At 44.3% G+C, this 22995-nt stretch overlaps 1 protein-coding gene across 1 annotated transcript in view; it reads right to left on the bottom strand.

Annotated features, from left to right (window-relative positions):
• Window positions 1-1490: 1490 nt before the first annotated feature.
• LOC138567560 (zinc finger protein 436-like) overlaps window positions 1491-22995 on the bottom strand; it is a 59172-nt gene continuing 37667 nt past the window's right edge. The window contains exon 4 of the mRNA XM_069645898.1: window positions 1491-2861. Coding sequence (XP_069501999.1) covers window positions 1561-2861 — 1301 coding nt within the window. The 3' untranslated portion in view covers window positions 1491-1560. The remainder of the gene's footprint in view (window positions 2862-22995) is intronic.

Below are 22995 nucleotides of genomic sequence, written 5' to 3'. Positions count from 1 at the left end.
CCTTGACCAAAAGCATAGGCATGGAGAACAAAATATTTGTCTTTATGGGTGTATCTAATGGTATTGCTACTAATTCAGGAGGGTGAGAAGTACTTGCTGGTGGTTATGTCAAGAAGTGAGCTGGGTGCTGTATCCATGGGACTGTAAGTCTGAGCCAAGATGTGTGCTCTGCGATATAACCCCGAGACTAGTAGTTATTGAGTGCTGTGGAAGATCAGCATTCCCACAAATAGATCCTTGAGTCATATTGAGTTGGTGCAAGTATCGTTGATTGCCCTAGCTGTGCAGCGATGATCCCAACCCATCCTGTTCTGTTAACGTGTGTTGGACTCTACATATGTCTTATTTGTGTTCGGTTGATCCTTCGTCGACTAGTTATTCTCTGATATCCTCCCTACACCATAAGAGCTACTCACTTTTATTCTCTTAGAGGGTTTTGTTACAATGCAGCAGATTGTGAAAGCTGTTGTATCTTTATTTTTTTTCTTTTCACTATTCCTTTCTTCTCTTGCATGCACCTTGCAACCCCTACCTTTATCATCCTCAGGATGGGAGCCCCTTCCAATGTTTGCCTCTAGGATGTATTTATGTTCCGCTTCAGGTTTTGTTAGCTTGTAGGTGTATGTCTTCTACAGGAGAGAGTTCAGCGTATTTGAGATATTGGTTTCTTTTCCCCTAAAAGCGGTGCCCCGAATAAGATGAGGCACCCGCGCATACAGCGCTTATGGGGCTACTCCAGAAGTGTCTGCTGTTCTATAACCATGCAAGCTAGTTCACAGCTGCTACTTATTATTATTCCATGTCCCTTCCTTTCCAGTTGTATCTTCTGAATTAGACATGTCTTTTTGCATTACTGACTCTAGTATTGCCCTGACTACATTGGGGAGATCAGAACCCAGCTATAACAAACTTGATCAGGCTTGGGTGTTAATCTCTATCAATGAATTTCAGTAAACTCTGTCTTTCATAATTGCAATTTATTTTAGGCTTATTCTTGGAGACCCCTAGAAATCACTTTCTTCGGTATGACTTTAATATCCATTCACATGTCATACAAATCCTAACTCTGAAAGTCAAGATTACTTGGATAGTTGTCCTTAACAGTAGATCCACTTTTAGAAAGTGTTACTGATAAGTCTGGTTCTTTGTGCATAGCAACTTCTAATCTCAGGCCAACATTCTTTGCTTTGATTAAGACAGTGATAGTTGCATTAAATAAGGAGTAGCTGAGGCACAAAGACAGTGGGGAACATGTGTGGGGACAGGAGGTGTCAAGGACCTTGTGGCCAGAATATAAAGACAGAAAGGAATTCTCTGGTGCAAGTACATCTTGTGCCCGATGCGGAAGCCTCAAAACCATCTCACATACAATACCTATGAGGGAAGATGCAGCATGAGGACAATAACACAAAATGAAAAAATACACAAAACGAAAATTGGAAATTGATGCAATTTCTGGGACACTGCTAGCATTACAAGTTAAGACAATCAAGCACTGACAGCATATTTATTGTAAATTCATGGATATTTACACTTTCTAATATGGAGATTATTTTAGGGTTAATTATGATCAGAACGTGATGGTTCCTCCTCATGACCTTGGTCACAGTTCGGTGATGTGCTCTTGCTCATGTGCGTATGGTCTTTGGTGTCCCTGAAGCTGGGACTTGAGGTTTCCTCACCACCAGCACCTTCAGTCGACCCTTCCCTCGCATGGATACGAAAGTGTTTGAGGAGGGATGTGCGATGCATGAAACATGTCCTACATTCAGTGCAGACATACGGTCGCTCCCCAGTATGAACCCGCCGGTGGACTTTAAGAGTCTCCATGTGACTAAAGTTTTTGTTGCAATCTACGCACTTGTAGGGCCTCTCCCCCGTGTGGGAGCGCAGATGTTTGATGAGGGCGGAACTTCGTGTGAAGGCCTTTGGGCAGTTGGTGCACTTGTAGGGTCTCTCCCCCGTGTGTGTCCTCCGGTGCTTGGTAAAGGCAGAGCTCTGGCTGAAACTGCGGTCACATTCAGGGCACTGGTATGGTTTCTCCCCAGTGTGAAGGCGCAGGTGTTTTGTGAGGTCAGAGTTCTGGCAGTAGCTCTTATCACATTCATTGCAGTGATAGGGTCTCTCTGTGGCATGCGTCCTTAGGTGCTGAACAAGGGTGGATCTCTGCGTGAAGCATTTATTGCATTCTGTGCATTTGTGTGGCCTTTCCCCCGTATGTGTTCTCAGGTGTCTATTCACTTTTGAGTTGTTCCTGAAGGTCTTCTCACAGATGGGACAGGCATAGGGCTTTTCTCCAGTGTGACTTCTCTGGTGTAATTTAAGGGTTGACCGAAGAGCAAACGATTTATTGCATTCAGTGCATGTATATGGTCTTTCTCCCGTGTGTATCCTGTAGTGCTTGGTGCGTGCCGAGCTGTGGCTAAACCGTTTCTCGCAGCCCGGGCACTTAAAGGGCCTCTCTCCTGTGTGGATTCTCTGGTGCTGCACAAGAGAAGAACTCTGACTGAAGCACTTCTCGCAGCCACTGCACTGGTAAGGCTTCTCACCAGTATGAGTTCTCTGGTGCCGGATCAGCCATGATTTCTTACAGAAGGTTTTTCCACAGTCCATGCATCTATGCCGTCTTAGGCCTTGGCCATTTTTGCGCTGGGCCGTCACTGTTCTAAATTTGCCACTGGTTTCAGCAAGCCATACATTTGTCAATGACTTTCTTTTCGGCCATGAAGGCATGCACGGTCCTTCCTTTTTGATAGGACGCTTCAGAAGATACCTTCCAGGCATGCCAGGGAATGTCTTTGGTGTTTCTATCGCTTCCTCCTGACACTCTTGCTTCACTGGACGACACAGAAACGTCTCACCTGTTGGAGTTAAACAGATGCAGATTTGATTGTACAACGCAAAAAAAACAACAAAGCCAGACCCACAAAAATCATTCCACTTTTTAAATATATACGTCTGTTCGACAAGCATAAAATAGTCTCCCACAAACTGCATGAATAAGCTGATTCAGTTCAGGATGCACTTTACGGGCCCAATTCATGGCATTTTTGCACGATTCAAAGTGACTTTGCAATACCGACAAACCCCGATTCATGGAACTGTGCAAAGTGTATTTTTGCAGGGCTAAATCAGTGCAAGTGGTCATTTTTGCAGTACAAAATGACTTTGCACTGCCAAAGTACACGTTGCAAAGTTTCATGAATCAGGGTTTGTGTCAACCGGTCTCTAAGTGCACACTAATTCAGTGCAAATATCAATCATAGAGCATTGGTGGATAATAGTTCTGTTTGCATAATGTTTGCCTGGTATTTGTACCGAAAAGAATCCAGTCAGACTGTGTCTCAATTGCCTTTGTCAGTGTTGCATTCTGCACACAATACTAGAGTATGAAGTCCATACGTCTGCCTGAAGCGGCATCATCAGAACAGCTTATCTAGGGGTGGATGCACGTCTTCTTTCTGACCACACTATGATGAGAACACATAATGTGCACCTAATAATGTCAGCATAGTGGTAGTGCAGTGGTTAGAGCATCAGATAAGAAATTGAGGTGCGAGTATGTTACTCCCTATTTTTGGAAGTAATACAATTGGTTTTCGGCAGTAAAAACATTGGCATGTTTTAGGTATGTAAGAACACCTTTTAAATTTAAGAAATTATACATTTTTCGTGCAATCCCAAAACTGATTTGTAGCTATTAATTCCTTCATGTAGATGAAAAGAAGTAGTTATCTCAAAGAGGCTGCCTTCACAGCAGGCAGGGCTACAGCAGCGATTCTCTTTGTGGGCAGCACTTCTCAGGCCCATGGGTCTGAACATATCATCTGAGCTGTGCAGGTGGCACAAAGGATCAGTCATGTACGTATCTGTTGCTCGCAGGTTGGCATTATTGGCCTGATTTTAGGGAGTAAAACAGTGAGGCATGCCACCTCGCTGGAGCCCTGGGCGTGGTAGAGACAATGGGGAGGGGATTTTCCAAGTACAAAAGATGTGTAAAATGTTAACGTCTGGTTTAGTATCTTTTACTACTCGGGCATTTAAAATTTTTGTGGCAGCTGTGGTGCTTTGCAAATGGAGAAATGCTAATTCACTACATTATTTATGGTTTCTGAATCCAGAAGACCACCTGTCCTCCCATCCCCTACAACCAGGTTGCAACAAGCAAACCACTTGCCAATCATAACCTTTTCCTACAACCCCACTGTGCCCCATCATTCTTATTCCCCTCTTAGCACTCACTCACTCTCTATCTCTCTTCTTTTCCTAGGTGCCAAGTTCCCCAGTTCCTTGCGGAATTTCTTGAGCCAATCCTTTTTTTTCTTTCTCCCACTTCATTCTGGGACTTGTAGGCCCATCTTTACAATGGGAAAAGGGAAACTACAAGTTCCATCATGAAATTCGACACAAGAACCAGGACTAGCTCGAGGTGTCGCGCATGGAACTGGGAATCTTGGCAGGTAGGACGGGTGACCCAGTCGCCCACGTCGGCAGCTGTGCGCACATGGCCGGGGGGAAATGGGTTGCAGCAGACTGGGGCCCCCAGGGCATTGGCTCAAGGCGTTAGAGCTTTGCCCTTGGGAGACGTCTGGGGCACCTCCAAGGGTGTGCTGACTGCCGCTGGGGTGGTGGCAGAACTCCACCTCCCAGATTCTTTACAGCAGTCGGAACAAGCAGCCGCTCTGGCCCATGATGCAGCAAACTCGGAAGGTATGGAGGGACTCATCGACATGAGGGCTGGGGGCGCAGAGCTACTCTTGCTCAGCATCTATGGCATAACGCCTATGTCCCGGAATTGGGTAAGATCGGTAGACTCCGGGTTTGGGAGAGATGTGAGGCGTGGCAGGATGTAGTTAGAGAGAGGGTGTGATCCCTTTTCCTGAGCTGTTGGACAAGTTTGGCTTGCCGGCGAATGAAAGATACCACTATCTACAAATGTCAAAGGCGCTATCTGCTCAGTTCCAGACACTTCAGGATGTTCTGACCTGCTCCCGATAGAGGCGAATCTTCTCCCACAGCGCATAAGTTCAACGGTTATCTCCACCCTTCAGCAGGTGCTCACCGCCTTATCAACCAAAGATTTGGCTAGCTTTAAGGTACGATGGGAAAGGGTTCTGGGACCGCTGGAACCGGAGGACTGGGTAGAGGCCCCAATGCTCCAGAGGGAACTTGGTATCTTGGCTCTTAATAAGGCTTACATAGAGTTTATTATTCTCGCACTGCTTATTCAAGTGGGATCGGACAGATCACGTTGAATGTATCAGATGTGGGTGGTTGAGGGCACCTTTTTTCATATTCTCTGGGAATGCCCACAGGTTTGCTGCTTTTGGCGCACGTGTTTGGATAAAGGTCCACTCAGTTGCGGGAGTGGTAATACCTGGGGACCCATGATTACTGCTCTTGGGGAGTGGGGGGAAACAGGATTACCAGGTTTGACAAACTGTTTGTGTCTACAGCCGTAGGACTGATGAAACCAACTATTGCTGCACAGTGGGGGGCGCCAGACTGCCCAAGTGTCACGTCCCTAGGAGTTCCCGTTGTTCCCGATGTCGCCCCCCAAAACCCATACCTCCACTATGCCCCATCGCTGCCTTCTTCCCGTGTTCCAGGGCGGCAGCGCCAACGGCCAGCCCACCACCGTGAACGCCCGCTCCATTGGCGTATTCTGTTGCGGTTGCGGGATCGGTCCCGTTTCCTGCTTCCGCGTCACATGGCCGACACCTCCCACTCACGTGTAACAACAACGCGATCACGTGATGCGGGTGCGGACCACATGACCAGAAGACAAACGTAGCGCCACTATTTAAACGCTTGCATACGAGTGTTCAGTGCTTCACAGCTGTTCTCGTGACTACTGTTTGGCGCTACGTTCATATTTGGCTTATTTGGAATTCGACCTTTGGATTGTTTCACGGACTGTTTCTTGGATTGCCCTGTGTTCTGGCTCTTGGATATTGGAACTCTGGTTACGAATCACGGACTGCCTTTGGTCTTCCATTCTGATATTCGCCTTGGTTTTGTTTTTCTGGACTTCTTGGTGGACGCCATTAACAGGTGGGCCCGGTGCCCTACAAGAACTTTACCTACCTTTTTGGGAGGAACAATATGCATCGAAGGCAAGACACTGGTGGGTCCCGGAATCCCTCACTAGGTTTAACTGTACCGCATCTATCAGCCATTGGTAAAACCGTTCCTTTCTTGTTGTTTGGTTTGTGATTATTGTTGTGGCTTGTTACTTAACCGGTGTTTATTTGCAGTGGCCCAGGGGTTCCCAGAAGTACGTGGCCCCGGAAGATCATCTCCCACCTGTGGCCTCAAGGGCTGCACAGAGAGTGACATTTGTAGTCTCCCTGTGCGGCACTTGTGGACGGAGGTATCCTCGTTCTACACGACGGTCAAGACATAACACCAAGGTTGACAAAATGGGCCGCTGAAATGGCACGACGTCCTTTTAGGGAGGGTTAGAAAATTATATATATGGGGTGTGGGTGTTATGGAATACATACACAATTAAAGAGAATGGTGGGGATTGGGGGGAACCCCCAAAAATAATTTTTTAAAAATTTGATGAGATTTTTTGTTTAAAAAAATGCGGTAAAAAACCCTACGAAAAAACATCCCGCAATGAAATGACATGGAACCACTGAAATGGAATGTTGTATGGCCCTGGAGAAGAGAATATATATTGCAAGCTGCTGCCCTAGTAAATGAGAGATTTGGGGGACGTGGGAGGGTGAGTATAGAGCAGTGGGTGCCTACCCCTTTTAAACAGGAACTCTTTGCGTGAAGTTTTCTTTTTCATTGACTGCAATTCCCTGGTCTATTGTTTGCTTGAGCCTAGCAGTGTTATCCAATTGTGTTCCAGTATTATGTTTGATTCTTTTATTTTGTGCAGTTTCTACTTCCTTTCTATGCAAAACAATTAAAAAGCAGTAAAAAATAAAAATAATGGGAAAGTTGGTGTAAAGGTGACAACATGTGAGAACGTGGTACTGAAATCCAGATGTGGAAAGGAGGTGTTGGAGAGAATGAGAAGAGATCATGAAGAAGGAAGCAAGGAAGAGATAAAGACAGCAGGCAGGAGCCGAAGGCGGTGAAAGACGGCCATGGCACAGAGTTTGATGGCGAGAGGAGGGAAAGACAAGAGGAGAGGTTCAGAGCATTGCTAATTGGTGAGGAAAAAAGAAAGGGGTTGCTGATGTTATCTGGAAGGATGGGGATTCTCCCAAGAAAGCCCCTAACAGTGTCGCCCTGTAGACATACAGGCTAAATTCATTTAGATGGGAAGAATCTTAGCCAATCACATATTGACCTATATTTGCCTGCAGTTATAGATCTGAATTAATTTGTTTTTGTCACTAGCCAGAATTTGGCTAGATGAACATCCCGCCTGCCAAACTTGGGATTCGAACCAAATCCTGTAGTATGGATTTGGCAGACTTTCCAGATCTAGTGCGTTTCGGCGACAGGCCATAGTCTCAACAAACGTGTGTGAATTCAGCAGGTGGCCCAATCAGGACAGCCAAACCTTTTAGAGAGATTAGGTGGGCCCAACAGAGCCCTAGAATATCTACGGCAGTTTGGTCACCATAATAAAAGAACCATCTTAGTCCTTGGTTATCTGTTGGTTGTCTTTGGCTGCTAGAGGGGGTGACCAATGACTGGCCCATATTAGAGGAGACTATGAGATTGTGTGCGAATAGCCACTGTAAGCATTTTATAAGTCTTTTTCACATTTAATTGTGGGAGGCTGTGCAAAGGGTGTAGTAGCATGCAGTCCTTGGGGGAGGGCCCTTAAGTGATGTGGTAGGAGGTGGCGAAAGATTCTGAGTTTCACATGGAAGAGAGGGTGGTTGTAAGGCAGCGGGAGGTAGCATCAGCAAGTTAACAGATGTTGCAGCTGGAAGCCGATGTTGAGAGGCAACAAGATGAGGTCACCCCACCGACAGTGGTACTGGACGCAGCTTTGAAAAATGTGTCGTGCTCTGCCCCTATGTAGCTGAGAGATTGGCTGCACCGCCATATGGGAGCATTAGGCGTGAATGTCTCTTCCGACATATGAGAACACATTGTTTACTGGTTAAGATTGAGAACAGTGCAGTCCAAAATGTTGTGGAGGCTTCAGTGTGTGCCCATACGCCCATCCCCAGCTAAACTGAATAAGGGGAGGTGTAACAACACAAATTGGTTTTAGTTTTTTTCTTTTTCCAACATTGTTTGGTTTCTGATTCCTATCACCCTCATAACAGGGGATACCAAAGACCAGATTTCCAAAAACAAAACTTTCATTAAAAGAAGTGACACAGAATCGGCCACAATAACAAAATGGGAAAGTGTTTTGGATTCCCAACAAAACACTTTGGGTGCCTGTACTGTCAGAAGTATCCTCAACAAAGCCTGCTTGGCCAACCTAAGGGAGGTTTGAGGGTTGCTCACACTGTTCTCTCCGCTAGTCTTGAGTTTAAGAGTTACTCCGCACCATTTGTTCTCTGCCAGCCTCAACAAAGCCTGCTTGGCCAACCTAACGCAGGTTTGAGGATTGCCCACACTTTTCTCTCCGCTAGTCATGAGTTTAAGAGTTACTCTGCACCATTTGTTCTCTGCCAGTCCCAGGCTTAAGGGTTTCCCGAAAACATTATTTCCTCTCTTACTATCAGGCATATTTATTCCCTGCACTCTTCTTCTTTCTCCACTTCTCAGTCTTCAACTTTCGGTTCCCTCGTCAGCTCTAAGGGATTCTCACCAGTGCCAGGGTGCCATCCCAAAATTCTAAGGAATATGGAGAAGGGTGAAGTAGAGAGGAGGAGCCCAGAGTAACTGCACCCTTTCCAGCACCCTATGGTTGGGGCGGTCTCTGATTTCCGGCAATCAGAGGGCCTCCTCTTCTGGACGTCTCTGTTCTGGTCCTGGCTCTACTTGTCACTGAACCACAGTCTCGCTCCTCCTACCACCATAGGTCTATCCCCTTTGGACCAGGCTGCCTTGAGTCCAACTGGACACCTCAAAACCTCCCTGAGCTGTCTATTTATCCTTCCATTCTTCTCCAACCTCCACCCTGTCTCACCTATATCTCCTCTCGATGTTGGCCGCCTGTCTCCCGATACTCTTTCATCACTACCTTCAGATGTTCACCAACCTCCTCCTTGGTTCTTTTTGCCACCTCCTCCTTATATTTACCACCTTCGTCTCTCACAGCCTCATGGTATTCCCCAACCGCTTCCTCAATTTCTTCGTCCAACTCCTCCTGTTGTTTACCATCTCCTACCCAATTCCTTCTTCCATCACCTCCTCAGTTCCTTCTACCACTTCCTCGACCCCTCTACATTCCAGTCTCCTCTCTGAGGTTCTCCTTTGCCCCAACCTCGCCCTACTGCCCCCACTACCCCCTCCACTTCTGCAGACACCTTCTTCTCTTCTGTGTAGAAACTCTTGCCACCTCACTAAGATTCAGAGTTTATATAGCTCTGAAACCACACCCTGGACCAATCTCCCTGTGATGGTCTGCACCTGTGGTGGCAAATGTGTTAGGGGCTACGATTGACTGCAGTCCATAGGTACACCTGGGATCACCGATGGATAGGTGATGGGAAAAAAGACATTAATCAACTGGTCCACCATCTTGGATTTCATATATGTCTTTGCTATGAGATGCAGGGGCTATGTGAGTGGTAATGTGCTATAGTAATACGGTTGGTATTTGAAAATGGCAGTTAGTGTGGGTAAGTGGTCTAAAACGCCCAATTTCTCCAGTGTTTGCTCCGCTCACGGAGCAAATGCTGTTGGCAGTGTCAGCACAGTCTCATGTGAGCTGGCTTGGCGTGCCACGCTAGATATTTCCACTAGCTCTTGAAGCACCTGTGGGCCTGTGTGTGAGCCCAAGTACATATTGATAAAGGGTCCCTGATGGCTGAGCGGGCTCAGGCATAGGGCAGTGATTTCTTGCACAGTATTTTCTTTGTTTTTCTGTGATCGTTAGGCCTCCTGGTCTCTTAAAGGGATGGTGTTGTTAGTATGGTACTTCATGAAATGGAGGGAACAATTAGTGGGTTGGGGATATTTCGTGAGTCATGGTGTCTCGCTGATGATTCTAAAAAGGCTAGTGTAATGGGAGATTTCCCTGTGACTGTTTACTGTACACTGATGGAGCTAAGTGGAGGTGACCAGGTGATCATGCCCATAGCAACACTGAGCCCCTCATCCTCTAGTTTGGGGAGGGTGCTGCCATGGCCAACTCACTAGATATCCTCATAACCATGCAAGGACTTTGTAATGCCGTCTAGAGTTTAGGCTGTATTTTTGGTGTCCTGACTTGTTATCGGTAGGACTTTTACCAAAGTCTCTATGAAAACTCCAACTGCATTTTTGATGTGCTGCCTGTCATGAGGGAGGCGGCAGAGAACACTTGACACAAGTACCAACTGGGTTATATTCTTTATTCTCGAACCGAGATTGGATGTTGATAGGATAAACCAAAAAGCTATTGACTGTACACATACCAGTCTCTCAAATCCTTAAAATTCCCACTAGACCTGCAGTTCCTTAGTTTACAAACTCAACCTAAGAGAAATGTACTCGCCCCATGGTGACAGTTGACAAAATATTTTCCAGCACTTTCTGTAAAATGGTGCATATCACCATAAGCACATCTCATATTTGGTGCAATCCTGCCACACAAAGGCCAGCCTTGCAAAGTGAAACTTTGATTTGACATTTGTCAAATAAAGGTTTCAAATATGCAATGCAAGTGGGCTAGGAGATTTTTTTGTGTTTTGGGAGCCCTGACATTAGGGCCTCATTACGAGTTTGGCAGTCTGGACAAAAACAGTGGTAATGCAGTAGTAATAGACTTACATCTGCTTTACCGCTGCATTATCACACCGCCGAACTATGGGTTTGAGGTAAGGTGGTGGAAAAACCTCCAGCAGACTGCTTGAGGTAATTCCACAGCCTTACCACTAAAAAACAGCCAAATCAGTGGCATTACCAAAGGCGGCAATTCAGCCGAAATCCTTATGCACTCGAATAAGTGGTGACTAACACCACCTAGCTCCACAACTTGGAGGTAATTCCGCCAGACTAAGTGTCGGTAATGGTAAATCCATTTGGTGGTATTTCAGTGGATTTACTGCTGAAATACCACCAAACTTGTAATGAGGCTTGTGTTCTACTTGACAAGGTTTGGCGTAAAAGGGGCTCAAGTTAAACAAAGGATAGCCTACAAAACAGCTTGTGATATAGTGTTGTTCCAAGAGGAAGACCCAGAGTTATAGGGGTTCCTCCCACTTGATTATTTTCCAAGAGCTTGCCTTGCTTTTTCTTGGACCTCTTCCTGAGTTTGATCCTGTGGCTCACTCGACCCTGGTTTTAGGGATGCGTGCCAGGGAAGAAAAACATCTAAAGGACTTGTAGAGGTTCACTAGAAAATAAAGAGGGAAAACTAACTTGTACCAGTGTTAAGCTGAAGGAGCAAACATTAATCTGGTATACTGCTCTTATCTATGAGTATTCAGTAGCCTTAGCCAATGTTTGATCCCCTACTCTAACAAACAAAAGCTCATCACACCCTGAAAGCATCCTTCAGTTCACTCACAGTCTCGGGGTTGTAAAGCACCCCAGCATGCTACTTTTCTGCCCTTGGCATGTATTCTGCAGGTGCATTCAATCTCATGGAGTTTGAAGCTGCAGAACTAACACTCTCCTTCTGAGGCAAGACCTAATGCTTACCTCGCTTAGATCTGGGGTCAACTGGATTTGGTAGTGTTTTGTCCCACACCCACTGCCTGCGTATTTTTAAATCTGCGGTTATTGTTTGCTCCACAGCTATGCGTCAGTTGAGCCTGCAATAGGCCCTTCTCCTACTTCTCAGGGTCTCCAGGCTCTGCCAGGCTTCAGCTTCAGAAGGCTATGTACAATCAAATCTGTCAAACACAAATGTTATCCCAGTTTAGTGAAGTTTCATGGACAAGGTTAAAGTTAGTGTTTACTTTTGCCTGTAAGGATATAAAGTACTTTGGTTTGTTTTCTTCCCTATAGAGCATTCATCTAATCAGGTTTGTGCCTGGCCCTTATAACATACTGAAACGCACACAACGATTGGATGAATGGAAAACTACGTTTTGTGGAAAATATGGCCCTGGAGAGGTTGTAGGTGCGCACCACTGAAGTAGAAAGTAGCCTTGTTAGTGAATAGAGTGTATGGGCGTCTGCAGCCGTGTGGTTAGGCTGGTGATTTTCCACTATCCGCTATATGGAAAATATATCATGAGAAATGCTAGCCTCACAGACTGCGCTCATAGAAACATGATGTACAACAAAGTTCTATCAATTGTTAACATTTTTGATTGAAAAATAAAGATGAGAGACAATTTATAAGTATTTAAAGGAAAGTTCCTGTATTTAAATACAAAAGTAGACAATTGTATTAATTCCATACACTATTGTCTTCATACACGTGTGTATTAATTTCATACACTATTGTCTTTATACGTTCATATGAGAAACTTTGTCACGCCAAAGGTTATACAATTGTCTGAAATAACCTATACATTCATATGAGAAACTGTGTCACGCCAACTCGTGTTTCATCCTAACTAGTCCGTCTTCAGGGCGTAATGACAGTGATAATTAACACAACCAGCATTTTTGTTGCATTTGTTAGCAATTCTTGTTGCAAAAAAGGCCTGGGGAAGAGGCAAACACAGCGAGAAAGCAAAGGGAAAAGACAGGGGAGAAATAAAAACAGAAGACAGTTAGTATAAATGTGAGCATAACTTCTAAATATTTGTTACAAGCATTGCAGTTTTACCATGTTGTTAATGTGCATATCACCCATGTGTGGTTTTTGTTTATAAATCAAGAGAACAGAACATTCACCTTGATAACTCTTGAAAATAGTTAAATGTGGAATAGCTGTTTTGCCAACACTTTGAGTTGTTTTTAGCCACTTGGTGCATTTGTGAGTCTAAAGACCAATGGAGTTACAATTGGGAACCAAAATAAATGATTAGCCTGTCTCAACTTTACTCATGCGGGCAAGTTACTATGCATTGGGCCAATTGATACAATGCTAACGGACACATAACATTTTGGCATTAGAATCCCTCTGTAATCCCTCTGACCGCGATGCACCAGCATAGACACACGTTCGTTATATACAACACACAATATGGAATCGTCCCATATAAACTTTCCTATAACACATTTTTATAACAACACTCAAGTAAAGTATTCGGAACGCGTATAACAGCATACTTGTTGCCTCTTCGCGTATCCGGGTCACATAACCAATCATGTGACCGGAACAGAACTACTTGGCACCATGGTAACAAAAGCTCCTTGCCGATGCATCAGAATCTGGCCGACAGCGCCTGACACCAGTCTGTGTATTGTAACTGAGCCGGTAAGCCTCACTTGGATTGTCAGCCCACTAATAGACAACAACAACCCTCTGCCAACCAATAATGACCAGTCTTTTCAAAGACCCAAACACATATTATACGCAAATTTATATATATTCACATTTCTTTTAGATTACGGCGTGAATATATGCAGCTGCCCAATGATGGCGGATTACATATAACCGAAAATCAATATATTTATCAGGTAAAAAGTGTGAATTTATTTATGAAATAAGAAACGTTTTACCTATTTTCTAACACGAATGCGCCGATTCCCCACAGTAAGTTAATGATTGCATTCTTTTATGTTATGTCTCCATAGACAACCAGCTAAAATGCAATCCACTAATGCCGCTCTGGCTATGAGATTTTCGACAATTAATCCAGGAGTAGGATTACCCAGTCACACCGATAGCCCAACATATATTCAAGGTACCTTAACCCCATCTGTCACTGAGCATTTTTGAAAACTTTTAATTCGTATACGTGACTTACAGAGGGATTCTAATGCCAAAATGTTATGTGTCCGTTAGGATTGTATCAATTGGCCCAATGCATAGTAACTTGCCCGCATGAGTAAAGTTGAGACAGGCTAATAATTTATTTTGGTTCCCAATCGTAACTCCATTGGTCTTTAGACTCACGAATGCGCCAAGTGACTAAAAACAACTCAAAGTGTTGGCAAAACAGCTATTCCACATTTAACTATTTTCAAGAGTTATCAAGGTGAATGATCTGTTCTCATGATTTATAAACAAAAACCACACATGGGTAATATGCAAACTAATAACGTGGTAAAACTGCAATGCTTGTAACAAATATTTAGAAGTTATGCTCACATTTATACTTACTTTCTTCTGTTTTTATTTCTCCCCTGTCTTTTCCCTTTGCTTTCTCGCTGTGTTTGCCTCTTCCCCAGGCCTTTTTTGAAACAAGAATTGCTAACAAATGCAACAAAAATGCTGGTTGTGTTAATTATCACTGTCATTACGCCCTGAAGACGGCCTAGTTAGGTTGAAACACGTGTTGGCGTGACACCGTTTCTCATATGAATGCATAGGTTATTTCAGACAATTGTATAACCTTTGGCATGACAAAGTTTCTCATATGAACGTATAAAGACAATAGTGTATGAAATTAATACACAAGTGTATGAAGACAATAGTGTATGGAATTAATACAAGTGTCTACTTTTGTATTTAAATACAGGAACTTTCCTTTAAATACTTATAAATTGTCTCTCATCTTTATTTTTCAATAACATTTTTTAACAATTGATAGAACTGTGTTGTACATCATGTTTGTATGAGCGCAGTCTGTGAGGCTAGCATTTCTCATGACTGATTGGATGAATGCTTCTGTCACACAATCATTACAATCTCTCTGGTTCCTCCTTCGTGTCCCAGCCCATACCTTGGAAACATTACAGCTTATTTGGCAGCTACCCCTCTCAAACTACTTGTGCAAGGAATGAAGTTGCTGTTATCTACTGGTGTGCTGCCTGTTGGGCTGAATGTGATTATCCACATTGAAAACATTTGCAAAAGGAGATTCTGAGTGGCATCACTCTCTGCAGCCATTGTGTTGCCATTGATAGACAACCAACCTTATATTCCTCCCACAGCTGCATTTGCCAAGTCCCATATGTTCCCCCAATCCCCCTTCCACATCCTGTAAACTGCCTGTGATGAACCCTGAGGAAACCCCTAAGGCAGCTATGGACGTTAGAGAAGGTCAATTTAAATGTGTTTGTATGCGTGCATGCATGTGTGTTTCGAATGTCACGCTAGTATATGTTTCTGTGAGTGTTTGTGTAACTGCGCTCTAGATTTTGAATGAGTCTGTGTGCATGCTGATGTGATTGTATTTGTATGTGTGTTTGCGAGTATGCGTGTTTGAGTATGACTGTCTGAGTTTAATCGTATGTGTGATGGGTGAATGTGTTTTGCTGGGCAGGGGGGCCACACCAGCAGGTGATATACAGTGGCATATAATGAAGACGCCATCATGAAAGAAACTTTACAGTGGGAATGCTACCATATTTTGTGGGTGCAGAATCAAAGTGATTTACAGGGGCAATACCTGCATACAATGGGCAGGCAGCATCATGAAAGAGATTTACATAATTAGTGCTGGGATATATTGTGAGTGAGGCATGATAATAGTAATTTACAGTAGCAAAGCCTACATTTGTTGGCGTGGTTTCATGAAAGTGATTTACTTTGAAAATGCTGGAATACATTGTGCACACAGCACCGTGAAAGATGTACACTGGCAATGCTTTGTTATATTGTGGACATGACACCATCAATGTGATTTACGGTATGAATGCTGGCCTATATTGTGGGTGCAGCATCATGAAAGTGATTTAGTGGGGCAACATTTGCATATATTGTTGGCACAGCTTCATGAAAATAGGTATAATGGGAACACTGTCACATATTGCGAGCGCAATGTCAAAGTATGTACAGCGTCCGTGCCAGCATATATTGTGACCACAGCATCATTAAGTAATTTTTTGTGAGAGTAGTGCCATATATTGTGAGTGCAATATCAAATTGATATACTTATTTATTTATTTATTTCGTTGATTTAATCAAATTAATGATTTAACATAGTTGAAGAAATCAGTAGAAAAGTTGAGATGAGGAAACATTTACAGTCAAAGTAGAAGACTCTTAACAAAGGAAATTCATAAAGACAAAATGGACTTTAGGGTTTGAGTGGTCGCGATTGTCCAGGTATTTCGTTCTCCGCTCATTAGGCGACCCCACCAGAATTCTTCCTCCCTGATGTGGGATGCCTGGAGATGTTGTTGCAGATACTTTTCACCAATATCTTGGGTACCTGGACAGTTGAGAAGCAAATGCCGAATAGTTTCGACTTTTGAGCTATCTTTACAAAAACGACATGTATCTGAATCACTCAGTCCTCTTCGTTTCAGAATCTCATTTGTCTGCAGTAGATTTAAACATGCTCTCAAAAAAAGGTTTCTGGCGGCTTTGTTTGGGAACCTACTCAGATAGTTAGGGACCGTATTTAATTTGCTGTTATAGGGCGGGAGATGTTGAACTGATTTCGCTTTTTCTGCAAAGTCCAGAGTCTTTATCCAATCACACTCTGCCATTTTATTTTTTATTTTTGAAGGATTTCGCACCAGCTCTTGTTCCGAGAAATGGAGTTCCAGTAGTTTTGCTTTTCTTGCTGTTTCCCAAGATTTTAGCTCCAGGCATCGCGTCCTTTTGACCTCAGCGTGAATCATCGCTAACACGCGAGGGCAATCGGGTAACAGCATTTTCCTGTAGAGCATCATAGATTTAATCTCCACAGATCCTTGCAGTGAAAGTAAACCTATTTCCCTTCTGATTAAGGGTGCCGATGTGGATTTTGGCAACCCCAGAACCGTGCGCCAAAAGTACCCCTCTAATTTCAGCCATAAATGGAAAGGCACATGAGGGAGAGCGTCCGCTGCATAGGTGATTGATGGAACTACCTTTGTACGGTAAAATTTGATCACTGGAAGCAGAGAAAAACGCCCGTACTTTCTGTCTAATGCTCGCGCCTGTGCTGCCAGTTTCTTAGCCTTATCTGTCAGACACATCTGGAATGCTACATTTGTTCTAGAACTGTCCAGGGTGACTCCTAAGTATTTTATAGTTGACACTTTCTCGAGAACCTTGCCTTCCAAGTACCAGGATAATTTTTCTTGTCGCCGTTTGAATGTTTCCATCGTCAAGATTTTGGTCTTTGCCACGTTGATGGTTAAGTTGTTCTCGCAGACATAAGCAGCAAGGTTATTAAGCTGACGCTGTAGACCGATTGGGGTCAAGTCCATTAGGATTAGATCGTCTGCGTAAAGTAACCTTGTAGTTTTGCAGTCTCCCAATAACGGTGGAAAGGAGCAAATTAATTGCTCTGAATCTTTGAAATCACTGAGGTAAGCGATAAAAAGTGCTTTACTCCTCTGTCAACCAAAATTTCAGATGATAACAAGCCTGCTTGATTTAACCTAACGCGAAGCTTGGTGTTCTTGTGTAATGCCTGAATTGGTTGGAGTATTTCTGCTGGACAATTCCACTTGGACAGTTTCCTCCACAAGTTTGCTCGATTGACTTGATCAAAGGCTTGCGCCAAATCGATAAAGGCCAGGAACACTCTTGGAGCACCTGCTAGCACCTTACTTTTTAGCGCACTGAGAAACATAATATTTGTGGATGTGCCATTTTTCTTGGTAAAACCCGTTTGAAATGGGTCTAAGCGATCTGTGTTATCAAACCATCGATGAAATTGCTGGAGTAGTAAGGAACCAAACACCTTTCCAATCGTGTCCAAGAGAGCTATAGGACGATAGTTCTTGGGATCGTCTTTTAGCCCCTTTTTGAAGATAGGGACGACTATTGAGGTTGTCCATGAGAGCGGGATTTGTCTGGCCTTTTTGCATCGTCTGAAGATGCCACTGATCAATGCAGACCATTCTGTTGGAAATTGTTTTAGGTCCAGGTTTGTAACACCGTTCGGGCCAGGGGCTCTGGACGGTTTAAGCCTATGAAGTATTTTAATGATCTCTTCTTTATTGCTCAGATCAACCCACGGTTCCAAGTTTGTATTTTCCAATGGAGGCCCCAAGTGTGTGGGTGCCTGAAAAAGGTTTGAGTAGAATTTTATCCAAGCAGTTTCACCAATTGGGTTTGTTAGTGGTTCGCCGAAAGGCGAGTTCGTAGATCTAATTAAAGCCCAAAATTCTCTTGGATAATGACCACTGACCAATTTTAGCATGGCTTCCACGTCTTTTTGGTAAAGATTACACCGTTGTTGTTTAATCCATGTTCTATAGGTTTTCTGCACTTGCATAAAGAGCGCCTGATTTTCTGGCGTAGGGAATGCTTTCACCCTTCTTTTTGCTTGTCTTAATTGGCGCCTTTTCAAAACCAGTTCTTTACTGTACTCGTGTGAGATAACTTTGTTTTGTCGTCCCTGACCCTTGAAGTCTGACCTGTAAGGTAACAAAAGTGGTTGGTAATCTGGTAATCGCAGAAACTCCTGTTCTTTTTGTTCTTTGCCTGTGTTCTCGTACTGAGACTTTATTGCAGAAATAGCAGCTGCTGTCAGTTTTAGACGTGTTTGTTGACTGTTCGCCTCGACAGGAGCAGGCATAACCAAACTGTAAGTTGGGTTTGTCTTCCACTTTAACACCAACAAGTTGTGATCACTCTCCTTGGTTTTTAGTACTTCGAATGATGTTGTAAGAGTAGACAAATGTCTACTAATGAAGATATGGTCAATGTCCGCGTGCAAATTTCCTCTTCCCCAAGTAAAGGGTCTCCCTTGTCTAGAGAAAAGATCACCTGCACTCAGCAGGTCGCACGCTGACATCAAAGACAACCATTTGTCCCCTCGTTTGTTTCTGAGGGATGAAAAGAGAGGGGGATGCTCTACTACTTCGAGCGGCACCCAAGTAGCATTTAAGTCTCCACAGATAACCAACAGTGCTTCCGGATTGTTCACCAGGACTTCGTTAATGGTCTCTCTAGACAGGGCAATAAAAGAGACATCGCTCAAGGCTGCGGGATTCCAGTAGATGTTTATAATAATTAGGGGCTGTGTTTTGAAGTTGCCCCCGTCCTTCTTTCCAGTTATCCAGCTGACTTCTGTGGCCAGCAAGTAAGTAGATGAATGTAAGATTTTTAGGTGTTGTAGTCCTGAGCCGCGCCGGATTGCCGTAACGAGGCCTGAGGAAGGGCGCCCAAGGGAACCTTTGATGATATACTTATTTACAGTGGCAATTCTTGCATATCTTTCATCCATTGCATCATTAAAAAAAGACATACAGGGCAATTGAAACATATTTTGTAGGTGCAGCATCGCAAAAACGTTTTTTAGTGGGAATGCTGCTGTATGTTGTGGGCAAAATATCAAAGTGGTTCAGTGATTTACAGTGGCAATGCCTACATATACCGTGGGTGCTGTATCATAAAAAATATTTACAATGACAATACTGGCATATATTGTCGATACAAAAAATGTATTAAAATTATCCTGTGCACTGTTAGTGGCAGGGGATCTACTGGATGTATTGTGCAACCCTACAGAACCCATTATAAATTGTTTTTTAAAACCTATTTTGTCACAAATTGTACAGTAGAATGCACCATTTCCACTCATATACAATTTCTCAAGGGGATGCCCCTGAAACCTTCCTACATTATTCAGGGGTCTCCCGCTCAGTCCATGGTGCTATTAAAGCGCTATTAAATGCCCCACTGAAAATATTCACCAGCCACCACTGACTTTGAATCATTTAGAATGCTGGTGCCCCGACAGAAGCACCAAAAGCGTTCTCTGCCACTGTGTGGGTACGAGACCGAGGTGTAAACTACATACATCCAGGGACAGAGCTGCTGATAAAATGAGTAGCTGAAGCACACCCATCACCACAAATTCAAACTGCAGAAACAGGCACGAGAGCCTTGGCTTACAGAACTGTCTTGCTCTCTGCATTTGTTTAGATATCACCACATGTGCACTTACTCTTGCGCGCTTGCACACTATCATGCATGCTCAAATTTTCTGGCCCCTATATGGTTAACAGTGCATCACACTGCAGACCTTGCACTCCTTCATTGGTCCTCAAATTCGAATTAATTTGCCCTTCACAATCATTTATCCATTTCAACCTACTTAATCAGTAATCCATTCATCCATATCACACACCTATGAATGTATCAGTTCATACATCCTCTCCCTACACAATCACATGCCTTTAAAATGTCACCGATTCATCCATTCATCTTCTGAAGCTTTCCTTTATCCTTAAAACACCAAACCTGTGCTCATTCATTTATTCTTAAAATCATTCATGTACACATCTTCCCTCATGATTGTTCATTAATCCACCCCTCTTCTAGGCCCTCTCCGCTCTCTACCTGCTTTCCCCTCGACAAATCCCCATCTGCTCAAGTACCTGAGTGCATGAATTCAGTAGAAATTTTAACTACACAACAGCTAACACTATTGGCTTTGTCAATGCGTGTTCACTTTCCTGTGTCACGTAACTTTCACTACGGTGTTTCAGCACACATACATACTCAGATATATATGTATGGGTATAAATATATATATTGTAGTGCGGCAGTTGCATAGGATATCCGAAAATGTAATTGCTAATTACTTTACTTGCATGATGGATTTGGCTGATATTTTCCAAACAAAACGTTTGTCATGGCTCCCCTCTTCCCCTCGGCCCCCTTCTGGACTGGAAATTCTGGGGAAAATTCGTTAGAAAATGGGAATGTTACTAACGCAAAAATTCCCATTTTCAGCCTACTGCCATTCATTTCTCCATAAAGAAAGGCCACATTTCTGCGGAGTGAACAGCAAAAACCACTGGACGGAATTGGACCGGTACGAAAAAACTTGTGCATGAAGCGTTGACTCGATTTCTGGGAGGGGTCTGCGGTTATCCTGTCCAGTAGTTATTAAAATATATGACAGAGAAGGGGGTGCCCCTTGGAGCAAGATCAAACCTCAAACCCTTTCACATAACCCCGGTTATACTGGGGATAACCGTGGTTCTAGTCCAAAACGAGATCGGGTTTGAAAGTGTGTCACACAAATATAACTTCTATTTGCTGATGGTTACTTGTAATCAGATTTATTTGTAGTACATTGCAAATATAACTGCTGTAATGGGGAATTTTTTTTTAAAAAAAGAGAATACAAAAAAAGAGGAATTTTACAGCTACAATGATGTGGAGGGTAATGGGTGCAGCTGAAGGATATGGGTACTTGGTTACTTTAAGGAACCGAATAGTGCATATTGGAAAAGTGCACAAAAAGGTCTGGAAGCCCCTCTACCGAGAACGAACATGGCCAAACAACCTGTTCTATGGGAATGAGACCACTCGGGAGGGTCTACAACTACGTTTTAGCTCACTGTACCTTACAACGAGGGGAAATATCCATTTGCAAATCAGTCTTTGTCCCACCCACAAGGATAGTCCAGCACAGAAATGCTAGGCAATTCTCCTCTGAACAAGATTACCAACAGCAACCCCAGACACGTGTTTTGGCCTGGTTGGGCCTCATCAGTGAGGTGAAGATGTGCCTCTCTAAGCACAGTGATGTCATCTTTGATGCCATGGGTGTTAGTTTTAGCAGAAACTAACACCCATGGCAGTTTTAGCGCGGAATCCCGGCAGAGTCCCAGTTTGCCCAGAGACTCTGTGTGTGTAACACTGTGAGGAGCTGCAGCGACTTGTGAGTCCCTTTTCTGCTTTTACTAGTGGATTTGCATAAAGACTGCATTGCCGCGCGGAGCGCGGCGCGGAGTCCCGTCTGAGTCCCAGTTTGCCCAGAGACTCTGTGTGTGTAACACTGTGAGGAGCTGCAGCGACTTGTGAGTCCCTTTTCTGCTTTTACTAGTGGATTTGCATAAAGACTGCATTGCCGCGCGGAGCGCGGCGCGGAGTCCCGGCTGAGTCCCAGTTTGCCCAGAGACTCTGTGTGTGTAACACTGTGAGGAGCTGCAGCGACTTGTGAGTCCCTTTTCTGCTTTTACTAGTGGATTTGCATAAAGACTGCATTGCCGCGCGGAGCGCGGCGCGGAGTCCCGGCTGAGTCCCAGTTTGCCCAGAGACTCTGTGTGTGTAACACTGTGAGGAGCTGCAGTGACTTGTGAGTCCCTTTTCTGCTTTTACTAGTGGATTTGCATAAAGACTGCATAGCCGTGCGGAGCGCGGCGCGGAGTCCCGGCTGAGTCCCAGTTCGCCTGAGTGCGTCCGAGGGCCGGGGCCAACTTTATATTCAAGGGCCGATGGCTGCAATGCAGAAGGCCCCTGCGTTGGGGGGGCCTCAGACACGTCATAAGACTTTGCTACAGCGTCGGATGCTTAATCCATGGACTCCCCTGCCAAACAATGCAGCGGTCGGCCAGAAGTCACAAGGTAAGCCGGCTACTTGCTCGAAGGAGGCCCCCCCCAGCGCTTCCGGATCCTTCGGCAGCGCCTGTCCAATTGATACAAACAACGGCACAGGTCCATCATGACGTTGCCTCTCTGGTTGAAAGCTGTGCGGTCAATGTCATTGATGCAGCGGCGTCTGCAAGCACTAGTCTGGACCACAATAGGCTTAGCGCGACTATACATAAGCCCTTGGTAAAACCACTATCTATGCTTTCTCTTGCTGACCTTGTGCCGATGCCACTCCCGCTGCTGAAGTCGCCGTCAACGGAGCACGTGTTATCAAAAGTGGCTCCAGCCACGCATTCTCATCCTTTCAAAATGTTTTCGCCATTTGATTTGACGGATGCTGAAATAATAAGTGCGATTTCTGCCACACAGGAAAAGCTCAATGCCGGTTCGAGCGCACACTTCAACTATGCAACTAAAGACTACTGGACACGCTGTCCTTCCAATGCAGAAGATCGCCAACTCCATGGGAGGCCTTTCTTCGACTGACTCTGTCCCTAGTGCTGCAAGCACTGGAGTTTTCAGTGTCCCTAGTGAACATCAGGAAAGTGGAACGGCCTCGCTGGAGCAATCTGGGGTGTCTCCAGAAAGTTTAGTGTCATGCCCAATAAACAAAGAAGGTGTCGGTCACT

The sequence above is a fragment of the Ambystoma mexicanum genome, chromosome 2p (assembly GCF_040938575.1).
Source record: "Ambystoma mexicanum isolate Mex_15411 chromosome 2p, UKY_AmexF1_1, whole genome shotgun sequence".
Lineage (NCBI taxonomy): Eukaryota > Metazoa > Chordata > Amphibia > Caudata > Ambystomatidae > Ambystoma > Ambystoma mexicanum.
This window is presented reverse-complemented; position numbering and strand designations above follow the sequence as displayed.